General features: G+C 37.3%; 1 protein-coding gene across 1 annotated transcript in view; it reads right to left on the bottom strand.

The window, feature by feature from the left end:
- The window catches only part of aplf (aprataxin and PNKP like factor), a 47,062-nt gene that overhangs the window by 28,197 nt on the left and 6,393 nt on the right, over positions 1-12,472 (bottom strand). Inside the window, exons 4-5 of the mRNA XM_059986180.1 lie at positions 11,311-11,506; positions 5,358-5,472 (exon numbers count right to left, since the gene is read on the bottom strand). Coding sequence (XP_059842163.1) covers positions 5,358-5,472; positions 11,311-11,506 — 311 coding nt within the window. The remainder of the gene's footprint in view (positions 1-5,357; positions 5,473-11,310; positions 11,507-12,472) is intronic.

Raw genomic sequence — 12,472 nt, 5'->3', positions numbered from 1 at the left:
CAGCCACATCAAAAATGTTTGGTTATATCTGATAGGCTAGCAATCAAATATTATTATTATTATTATTTCACAAATATATAAAATCGCTTTGCACAGATAATCACTTGAATTGCTTAGTGTCTAGAATAGAATGCCACAGACGAGACCTGCAGGGTATAAAATTTCAATCTTGGAATCTTCACGACAGATATGAAATCTATTTCTCAATGAAGATGGTTTAAAAGTTAGAACCTGACCGTTTGTAAAAGAAAATGAAGAAACACATTCCTAAAATCCACCACATCCACATATAGATGCTATCATATGCTCATTTTTACTCCTCTAATTAATAGTTAATAGTTCTAATTAATAGTAATAATTTTTACTCTTCTAATTACCCAAACATATTAGAGAAACACAACAAAGCTGTGTATATGGAGTTATGATCATAATAAACTATATTTTACTTGAATGATGTCACAGGCTCAAGAACCAGTAGGACTCAATTTTGTGCGATGTCCCTAATAAGAATGCCAAAGCAGCTAATGAGTAAAGTATTCTGGCTTAAGCACTATAAACTTAAAATCAATTCCAAACATAATAGCTGTAAAAATCTTCAGGTTTTTGGGTTAATGCAATATTTTTATTGGCTCCATTTAATGCACTTAAAAGTAACTGCAATGTTTTCAGCAGATCATTTAATGTTACGATGTGGATCCTGCTATGAGCATCAACCGTGGATAAGGTTACACCAAAACTATGTAAAATTGATAAGAAATATTTGAATCACTTGCATACACTGGTTAAGCCTTTTTACTGGGATGCTTTCAGAAATCTAGTTGAAGAGATTAAAAAACTAAAATTAAAATAAAGCACATAAGCCAGCCAAAATTGGAATAAGACAAAATGAAAACAGATTACAATCGGAATATTGCTATATATAATGAAATACAGATTTTTCACATCAGGACATTAAATCTATGATCCCAAGTACTCAAAATGCATCTAACTAGTCTAAATCCAGAATGTATATACATTAAAATATTGAAAGGCCTGGATGTAGAGAAAGCTTCCTATAGTGAGTGAGTCGAGTCCAGGGCCAGAGGGCATAGCCTCAGAATATAGGGACGTCCATTTAGAATGGAGATGAGGAGGAATTTCTTTAGCCAGAGGGTGGTGAATCTGTGGAATCCATTGTCACCACCAGCTGTGGAGGCCAAGTCATTAGGTATATTTAATGCAGAGGTTTATAGAGTCTTGTTTGCAAAAGCATTAGAAGTCACGGAGAGAAAGCAGGAATATGGGATTGAGATGAAAAAATAAATCAGTCATGAGTGGAAGGCAGCAAAGACAGGATGGGCCTAATTCTACATTTATGTCTAATTGTCTGAATACTTCCATAGACAAATGATATTATTGTCAGTCTAAATGATTGAGACTCATACATTTTACTCAAAGCACACAATCACAGAACGTGACTAATGCCAATGAGAAACATGGGTGCTTATGAAATGATTCATGGGTTAGATTTAACTACCAAACAACTCTCACAAGATGCTGGAAGAACTCAGCATCAGTGGAAGGGAATAAACTGCTGACGTTTGGAGCCAAGGTCTTTCATCAGGACACAGCTTGACTCATCCATTGGGATGTCATTGGAGCTATCAACTCAGCCCTTTAAAACTGTTAGACTCCAATGGACAGAAGCAGGAAAGATACAGGAAAAATATGCTATTTTGAGAATAATGGGTGCTGCAATGGAAAACTTTACATAATATAAAGTCAGCTATTCAGTTTTCCTTTGGTCCATAATCATTGATAATCCGACCGGTCTAACAAGAAGGAAATTGAGATCACATATAGATTTAAAAGTTCAAAGTAGTCATTATGAACATGTTAAATGTGCTGTACTATTCTATGTTCTAAATATGGTTAAGGACATCCTACAAAATGAAAAATGAATGTGATAGCTGATTAAACATACACAGGTAACTGTGTCCTATTGGCTTCATTTCCACAATGATTAATTAACAGTTCTGTTTGTGATAAATAGGTATTATGTGGTGATACAAACATTAAATAAGTTGTAGCTAGAGATTCAAAATCATATAATTGCAACCAGTTCAATTATGATAAACGTGTGAGCCTTGTTTCTCTTCTCACATATGCTGAATGGTCAACAATTTCTGTTAGTTTTTAAAAGAATTTTCTTGGATAAGAAATCAGCTAAAAAATATAGTAAAACAAATAAAGTCTTGCACTAAAAGAGAAAAGTTAACTGAAATTTTGCATTCAGTACCAGGAAGCACTGGAACAGGTTTGATGAGAAAGATCTAAGAGCTAATTAATCATAAGAAGCAACATGTTCCTGGACTGCAAGCTCCAGTGTACCCTAAAGGAAATAAAGCTCTAGTTGCCTGAAGGCAAGGTTCAGTGATCCCTAAAAAAAGCTGGATGAGAAAAGGGGGAATCAACATCTCATCGTTAATCATGACACGCATGAAATCTGTTGCACCATCAAGGTCCATCGTCCAGACACCCAAAGAGAGCACCACTGCTAGAGTTCTAAACTTTACAGGAATTTCAGTCACAAATTTCCCCCCTCATTACCAAATCTGGGAACCATACCTCGGATCTTCAAGTTATTACCATCTCCAAGAAAGGAGGTAAATTTAATTGATGCAACTACATATGGGTCTACTTGCCATTTGCCATGAGGAATTACATCCTCCTCAATTATCTTCTTTCTATGTACTGAGAACCACATTCCATTGGCAGGGGCACAAGATGCCCAGTGTAGATATTGGAAGTAACAAAATATCTTCCAAAGTATCTGCCCTATCAAGCAACTCCTCCTGCCTCATGAGTGCCAGAGTCAGCAGGTTCCATATTGGCCTCATCATCAATTCAGAGCCCACAACAGTGATCGCAAGAACTGCCTAGAAGAAGAGGAGTAAGATTACCTGCCCAACTCAGAGAGCAGCACTAATAAAACATGGTTGTCGTGAGTGTTGTCAATGGCAGGAGCACTTCAGAAAAGTGACATCCAAATTCTAACAGAGAGAACTTCATGAGAGATTCGGTCATTCCACACGTGCCAAGCTATTAATGCATGCATTTCATAACTAAAAATCACCAGATAAACTTCAAGAAATGGTGCAATTCGAGCTGGAAATGGCCAGAATTGTATTCTGTTCAGGAAACAAACAATTCTCATACATATAGAGCTGAGAAAAACAACATCAAGCAGTCTGAGTTTCTATGGTAGTAACACGTAACTCCTTTTCACATTGTTAAGAAAAGCCAAATTTGCAGGGAGAAGCACACCATTCCTTCCTGCCATTATGGAACCCAAAACCAGAGAGTGAACAAGGTCTTCATATTGGTAAATTATTTTGTAGGAAATTTTCATCTGCCAAAAGAAAGACACTATTCAAATATGATAAAAAATGTTTTTTATTTACCACAATCCTCACCTTACTCATTGGCAATCAAACTTACAAGTTCTCCTCTGATTCTTGCATTTGGAACCACTGCTGCTGTTTTCTATCTTGCTGATTTGTGGGCAGCCAAAACATCTGAATGATAACTACCACTCCTGAAGTGGACTTCCTGATTTTATTTTGACATAACTAATCTTTTTCTGTTGAGCCACTTCCATTGTTAAATTTGCAAACCTAATTTCAAATTTGTTAGTGAGCAATTTTGAATGATCGCAGCATTAGTCAACAGCTAACAGGAATATAGAAATGGCCAATATTCTATCTGGCAGCTCCAGTTTTTATTTTCACTATTTAATCCAGCAGATTAAATCTGCAAATTGTTAAAAATAACAAAGACAACGTGACATGTAGCAGCTAAATTGAAGCAAATACTAGACCCTGATTGGGGCCTATTAATGACAGAGAAGCAAGTAAACAGTTGACAGAAACATGCTCCATACCCTCCTGCCTGTGACCCTTTCAGCCCCACGCCAAACATCCACACTGATTTGAAGTCCTACAGAGTATCTTTGGTAGGAGCTAGAGTCCAAACCAATATGCAGAAACCTCTGCTATTAAAGAACAATGTCAAAGCATAAAGCACTACTTTTAAATCCAGGATTAACAACTTCACAGGACAGCTAAGGATATACAGTAAATATAGACCCAATAGTACTTAGGTCACCTAATTCATAAATGTAGGGCATACAGTAGAGTCTATGATTCTAGATCTCATCCTACACCTGTTATAGACATTCTGAATGGAAGAAGTTCCAAGTAGATAAAATCAGTGCATTGACCTACTTTTAACCTAAACACAGCTATGCTTTTTGCAGAATTTGAAATAAATTACATGACCATTTAAAAACAAATCACCTCTCATGTACTCTGGATGTCCCAAAATGATTCAATTAAATGCATAGAAGTATTACGCATTTTAATAATGAAGGAAATGCTGTAGCTAATTTTCATACAAATCCTTCACAGAACAATAAAGTTGGTTAATGAGATAGATCAGAAGTCAATTATTAGCATAAAAATAAACAATTTGGTAGTGCTTCTTTGCTTTTTATGGACTAGAGCAAGGAGATGTTTCACACCTATCTGAGAATGACAGAGGAGAGCATTAAATGTCAGTAGGCTTGTTAAACTGTGACCTTTAAAAGTAACTATCAAAATGTTTGAACAAAATGCTATTGCAGAAACTACACTAAGTCCATCACCTGTTGCTTTTCTTCATGCCTGCCATAATGCACTCAGTGGCCATTTTATTAGGTACAAGAGTGGAAGCCAGTGTGGTCTTCTGCTCTGCAGCCCATCTACTTCAAGGTTCAGTGTATTGTGCATTCAGAGATACTCTTCTGCAGATTACTGTTGTAACGTGAATTTGTTTGAGTTACTCTGGCCTTCCTGTCAGCTTGAACCAATCTGATCATTCTCCTATGAATTCACTCATTAACAAGGCATTTTCACCCATAGGACTGCTGCTCACTGGATTTTTCTTTCTTGTTTATCACATCATCCTCTGTAATCTCTGGAAACTACTGTGTGTGAAAATCCCAGGATATCAGCAGTTTCTGACATACTCAAACCACCCTGTCTGACACCAACAATCATTCCATGGTCAAAGCCACTTATATCACTTTTTTCCCCATTCTGATGTTTGGTATGAACAATTGAACCTCTTAATCATGTCTGCTTGCTTTTATGCACTGAGTTGCTGCCACATGATTGGCTGAGCAGGTGTACAAGTGTACCTAATAAGTGGCCACTGGGTGCATGTACAAATCTAGATCAGAGAAGGCTCTCTGTTGCACAGAAACACTGGACAATTCCAGTGAGAAATCTATTAAGTAAAAAGAAAAATCATTAGAAACTGTTAGCCTATAGTCCTACCTTGTTTAGTGACAGAAGGTGAAGTTGGAACTTGCAGCATCCAAGCTGGCAAGATCCTTTTCCTCTGCACAGGATTCAGTGATGCATTACCATTCTTCTGTTGCTCATTCTTTGACTGAAAGATAATTTGACCATCTTACAATGCATGTAATATTTTGCCATGTGGACAATATGTGGACATTAAAACTGCCCAATCCCATCCTCGCCAGATGTTTACCATAGACAAAAAAGTACATAGCAAACATGAGCTGAAGTTGTGACAGACTTCTTGCCTACCTCAAAGGACTGATATTAAAGCTACTTCAGAGTAGTTTCCACCAGCTAATTTTTCAAAGGGACTGGTAACAAATGTTCCCTCATCAGATACAGCCTTTTCGTTGCTGCTTAGTGTATAATTTTCTCATTTCTGATGATTCATCAACAGAACCAGGAATGCTTCAATTTCGAAATCCATTAGAAAGGATGATTTGGATATATGACAATAAAATTTTTGAAGTAAAGGTGGAGGGAGTGTTGGATCATTTAAAGAGCATCAAGGTGGACAAGTTCTCAGGGCCTAATGGGATATACCCCAGGTTATTGAGACCCACAAATGAAGAGATTGCTGGGGCCTTGACCAATATCTTTGTGTCCTCTCTAGGCATGGGTGTGGTCCTGGAGTATAGGTTCCCCCCACTATCCAAAGATAGAGCATTCCTATGAAACTGTTTGTAAGCAAAATGTCATAAAGCGAAGAAGCAATCACCATTAATTTATGTGAAAAAAATTTTTGAGCATTCCCAGACCCAAAAAATAATCTACCAATTCATACCAAATAACACATAAAACTTTAAATAACAAGAACATATAGTAAAAGCAGGAATGATATTTTAAATATACAGTCTATATAAAGTAGAAATATTGTATGTACAGTGTAGTTTCACTTATCAGAATCGGGAAGACAGTGAGCCAAAATTGATTTGGAGGAAAAATAAATCGGCACGTACACGCATATGCACACAACTGCCTGCATGAGGCTTCACAGTTATGGTAGTCTTTCTCAGGGTAAACACATGTATAAAGTGGGCATCTTTTTCTTGTAAAAGCAAAAATCCTCTTTGGTTAGTGAAAACAGGTACTAATGTAGGTCATTCGTAACAGCAAGCTATGGTAAAGCGAATGTTCAGAAAACCGGGGCCACCTGTACTAGCGAGTAGCTAATGTTGCTCCATTGTTCAAGAAATGAACCAGGGACAATTCTGGAAACTATAGACCATTGAGTCTCACCTTAATGGTCGGGAAGTTACTGGAGAGAAATCTTAGTGATAGGATTTATCATCACTTGGGAAACCATGGTCTAATTAGGGAGAGCCAGCATGGATTTATACAGGGCAAGGCATGTCTCACTAACTTGACAAGGGTGATTCATGAAAGTAGAGTTGTAGATGTTGTCTACATGAATTTTGGTAAGGCATTCCTCATGGGAGATTCATCCAGATTAAGATGCATGCAACTGATGGTGAATTGGCTGTTTGGATTCATAACGTATATGGAAGGTAGTGGTTGAAGGGACTTAGACCAGAGGACCATAAGACGTAGGAGCAGAGTTAGGCCATCTGGCCCTTCCAGTCAGCTCCACCATTCCATCACGGCTGATCCTTTTTTTTTCTCCTCCTCAACCCCAGTTCCCAGCCTTCTCCCCGTAACCTTTTATGTTATGTCCAATCAATATCAATCTCTGCCTTAAGTACACCCAACAACCTGGCCTCCACAGTTGCACATTGCAACAAATTCCACAAATTCACCACCCTTTGGCTAAAGAAATGACTTCGCATCTCTGTTTTGAAAGGGCGCCCCTCTATCCTGAGGCTGTGCCCTTTTGTCCTAGACTGTTCCAACATGGGAAACATTCTTTCCGCATCTATTCTGTGTAGGCCTTTCAACATTCAAAAGGTTTCAATTAGATCCCCCCTCATCCTATGCTATCTGGAGGTCTATGATTAGTGGTGTCCTGCAAGGATCTGTACTGGGACCTCTGCTGTTTGTGATATATATTTAAATGACCTCGATGAAAATGTAGATGGGTGAGTTAGTTTGTTTGGAGATGATGTAAAGACCGAAGGTGCAGTGGATCTTATAAATGACAGGCAAAGAATACAGTGGAATACAGAACAGTTGCAGATATGGGCGGAAACAGTTGCAGACTGAATTTAACCCTGCTAAATGTGAAGTGTTGCACCTTGGTAGGTCAAATATAAAGCAACAGGTCACTGTTATAGGCAAGATCTTTAACAGCATTGATGAGCAGAGGGATCTTGGGGTCCAAGTTTATAACTCCCTAAAAGTGGCTACACAGGTTAATAGGGTGGTTAAGAGGGCATATGATATGCTTGCCTTTATTAGTTGAGGTAATGAGTTCAAAAGTTCGATATAAAACTCTAGTTTTACAACTACAGTATTGCATACAGTTCTGGTCACCCCATTTTAGGAAGGACGATGAGGCTTTGGAAAGGGTGCAAAAGAGGTTTACCAGGATGCTGCCTGGATTAGACGGCATGTGATATAATGACTGGTTGGACAAACTTATGTTGTTTTCTCGAGTTGTGGAGGTTGAGAGGAGATATGATAGAGGTTTGTAAGTTTATGAGAAACAGAGAGAGAATAAACAGATGAACAGATGGCATCTTTTTTTACCCCCAGAGCTGAAATGTCTGATACCAGAGGGCATATACTTCAGGTAAGATGGGATAATTCAAAAGGGGATGTGAGGGGCAGGTTTATTTTTTTTTAAAACACAAGAGAGTGGTGGCCTGGAATGTGTTGCCTGGGGTGGTGGTAGAGGCAGAAACATTAGGAATTTTAAGGGACATTTAGATAGCCACAGGAATGTGAGAAAAATGGAGGACTATCGATATTGAGTAAGCAGAAGAGATTAGTTCAATTAGCCATTTGATTGCTAATCTAATTGTTTCGGCACAACATTGTGGGCCAAAGGCCTGTTCCTTCCTATGTTGTACTGTTCCATGTTCTATGTAAAATGAAAGTTAAGACTACAATCAAAAGGAGAAGAATAAAATTTGACTTTGTTCTACAAGCACTTCCTTCAATTTCAAGGTTATTAAATCTAAATTCACAAAGAAAACTTAAATACTTTCAGCAAGTACACTTGAAATTGGAAACAGCAGCCAATCTGTATATAATTTCACAGTATGTTACACCTTTTATCCAAATCAACAAATTTGATTTCAGGAATAACACAAATCTCCATTTTGGTGACACTATAGTACAGGATTATCTGTGGTTCTGAAGTAGCAAAAAAGCTGACCAAAGCAAAGAATGGCTTCAATTCATAGGGCAATCAGCATAAAAGATAATGTAGAATGCTTCCAGATTTTTGCTAAGCATCCTTAAGAATAATAGACAAAAAATATTTTAAAAAAGCAGCAAGATTTTCAAACTCGGGAGACATAAGAGCCTACAGATGCTGGAATGTGGAGCATCAAAGAAAGTGCTGGAGGAACTCAAGAGGGTTAAGCATCATCTGTGAGAGGATCTAAACTGTTGATGTTCTGGGTTGAAATCCTGCAAGACTGAGAGCAGAGAGACAAGATTGCCAGTATAAAGAGGACAAAGGAAGTGGTAAGAATCCAAGGTGCCATACCATTACCTTACTGAGATTTTCCAACTCCTCATAGCACGGTTCAATATGGTGGCATCCGTTAGTCTTGTGAGACCATGGATCTGTGCCTGGAAATTCTACTGGAGTGTCCTCTCCAGGGCGCAGGCCTAGGCCAAGGTTGTGTGGAAGACCGGCAGTTGCCCATGCTGCAAGTCTCCCCTCTCCAATAAGATCATGGTTAACCTTTTACCTCAGCAGTACTAACCACATATCCCTCAATTCCCTTAACATGTAAAAATCTACAAATCTGCAAACCTACTCAGTAGCTGAGCATCCACAGGTCCCTTGGGTATAGAAATCTACAGATACACAAGCCTCAGTGAAAAGTTTTACTCACCCATGGTTAACCTCTTGCTATGTGATTCCGATTCCTGATAGGGAAACAATTTTTCTCTCTATTTCCACCAATCCCATGTACTCTAATTTTGTTTAATCATCTGTACCTTATCCTTATCCAAAGATACCTTACCTTATCCAAAGCCTGAATGTTTTGAATCATCCAAATGCTCAAATGCACTACATCCACCCATTTACTCATCAATTCTACTGAATCCAGTCTCAAAATTCTCCATACACAAGTTAATTATGATTTTCCTATAATTAATCCACCTAATCCTAGTTTTATTTCAAAATACTGATCTACTCAATTAATAATCAGGTACAATTGATGTCAGATGAAAAGTTCTCCATGTTTTATCTCCCTTCTTTTTTTAATTAGTGGGATTATGTTTGCTACCTACCAATCTACTGAAATCTTTTTAGAATCATGAGAATTTTGCTAGATGACATCCAGTGCACTTAAAATTTCAGATTAAAATACTGAACAACTGGAAGGGATTAAGAATATCAACAAACCACAGGATTGACTTAAAACTAATTATAAGATTATAAACAAGTATTGTAGTGCTACTACATCCAGCAATCAACTACACATTGGTTTACCATTTATTTAATGGTCTTTGTTAATATGCGTAACTTGCATCAAAACAAATCAAAATATTTTGATCATTTAATGTGAGCTGTTAGAGGCAGAGAAATTAATTAATAAAGATCACAAATGAACTGACGATAGCTGCCAAGATTTGTTGGGGCTCTGCAGATTAAAATAAATTACATAATAATGGGATACTTTAGAAACAATACATGCTGCTTTTGCTGTCTGACAGTCTGAGGAATTATTAGAGTATGAGGAAATACTCATGTCTAAAACTCTGAATGACAGCTTCCAACTCTGCAGGATCTGTTATTGCTTTGGCTCAGTTAACTTTATCACTTCAAAACCAGCTACTCCAGTCCTGATGAAGGGTCTCAGCCCAAAAAGTCGACTACTTACTCTTTTCCATAGATAGTGCCTGGCCTGTTGAGTTCCTCCAGCATTTTGCCTGTGTTGCTTGGATTTCCAGCAAGTGCAGATTTTCCTGTGTTTGTAATCTAGTAAATTACTTTACTGACCTCTTGTTCTCAACTTCTGTGAATTTCAGATTATCCAGAACTGTGCTGGCAATATGTTACCAAATACTTAAGTCTCTTCACTTACTACATTGGATCGTATTATGTAATGTTAGCTCCCAATCTCTCAATGAAATATTGTATTTTCATCCTCATGGCTCAAAACAAACAAGGCCTTGACATTTTCTCTCTGCAACTAGTCTCAACTCTCATCCCCCACCCAGAGTTTCTTAGCGCTTTCTTCCTTCTCCTCATTTGTGCTTTCAGTTGACAAAGTTAAACACATTATATACTGTACAGTATAATTATATATAAAAACCTTTGTATTTTCTTCTTTATAATTGCAATTTTCTTCAGCATGCTGTTTTGATATTAAAACCCTGATGAGCCATGGGATATTTTGTTCAAGGTGCTAATTAAATGCAAACAGCTGGCTCTGCAAAACTTCAGTATATTGATTGAAGGTACACAATTTTATCATCTTAAAACAAATTTGGAAAGTTGTTGTGTGGTTATTTCACAGGACTATTAGGATAATTTAAATTCAAGGAATTAAATAAACCTGGTATTCAAATCCAGAAGGAGTGATGATGCTGTCAGACTGTCATGGAAACCCAACTGCTTCATGGATGTTTTTACTGACACTTAATTGTCTTTAAAGAACAATTCTGGATTCACAATAAATCCTGGGCTTGCAAACATGGCACACATGCTCGGAAATAATAGATAATTCAAGATTTCAGAGTTCCAAACCTGCCTTCTCTCAGCTGGCATAGTATTAGAATGATTAAAATGTATGAATTGGTTTCTAATTAACAAAACATTTGCTAATTATGTAAGTATTACCGTGTTCTCCAAAATGTTCTTTGGTTCAAACGTGCTGGATTTGGCTTTTGGATCTCTTGTCTTTGGCTTGAAAGATTCAGTAGGTTTTTCTGTGCAATCCTCTGATTTCTCAGAGCCATTTGTAAACTTCTTTTGACCTGTTTGCAAACTTTCTGAGTTAGATTGATCATCTTCAAAACTGGACAGGTCACTGTTTCTGCAATTATAGAAATGACAAAAATATGTTATTGCCTTATCACTACAGGCCCAATTTACATACAAGACAAAACCTGAAATTATCTTTCATTTCATAATTTTCTAATTAGCATGCCAATTTAAATATCTCAGCAAAATGGTCCCATCACAAAATATTGCACTCATAAAACATTTGAAAATATCCATAAAAAATCCACATTTAACAAATGCACTAATTCATCATTTGAGGCAAACTGAGGTATTTTAATCAACAACTTAATTATGACTGCTATTCTGCAAAACCATAGCTGTTCTTAACACTTCAGACATTTCCGTGCTTCAATTTTTAAGTTTCTTTCAAATTTGTTATTTTATACATACCATAATGTTTACATTTAAAGTACCCTTATGATAGTGTATTTTATATATTTTATCAATTCATAGAACCATTAGCCTAGAAATTATAATGCACCAAAACCGGTACAATAAATTTTGGATATGGGTAAACGTTATATGATTTCAACCTGAGCATAAGGCAATCTGAAATTTTCAGGAGCAACAATGTGTGTCTGGGATTTGGGTTACAAACTAAATACATAGTGAGGAGGTAGGATGAGGTAAATATTACTAGTGGCCACTTACCTGACACAGCTGAGTTGAGGGTCAAAGAGATGGAAGTAATGAGGGGAGAGAATGGAGCTTAAGACTTTGATCATGGTTAGGGAACAAACAGCAATTGGAGTCCATGCTTTGGATTAGGAAAGAAATGGACCAGAGGTATTATAATTGATGAGACAGAGGTAACATTGAGGCAGGTTATGGACGTGAGTGTAGTTGGAGACTAAAGCAGTCCGTGAAACTCTTGGGCAATCATGGAATGAGTGATTGAAGTACTTGCATTAAGTTCAAGTCTCCAGTCACCATACATGAATATAGCCAAATGAAACAGCATTCGTCAAGGGCCAAAGTGCAAAAAGGCATTACCAAC

Source organism: Hypanus sabinus, chromosome 12 (genome assembly GCF_030144855.1).
Source record: "Hypanus sabinus isolate sHypSab1 chromosome 12, sHypSab1.hap1, whole genome shotgun sequence".
Lineage (NCBI taxonomy): Eukaryota > Metazoa > Chordata > Chondrichthyes > Myliobatiformes > Dasyatidae > Hypanus > Hypanus sabinus.
This window is presented reverse-complemented; position numbering and strand designations above follow the sequence as displayed.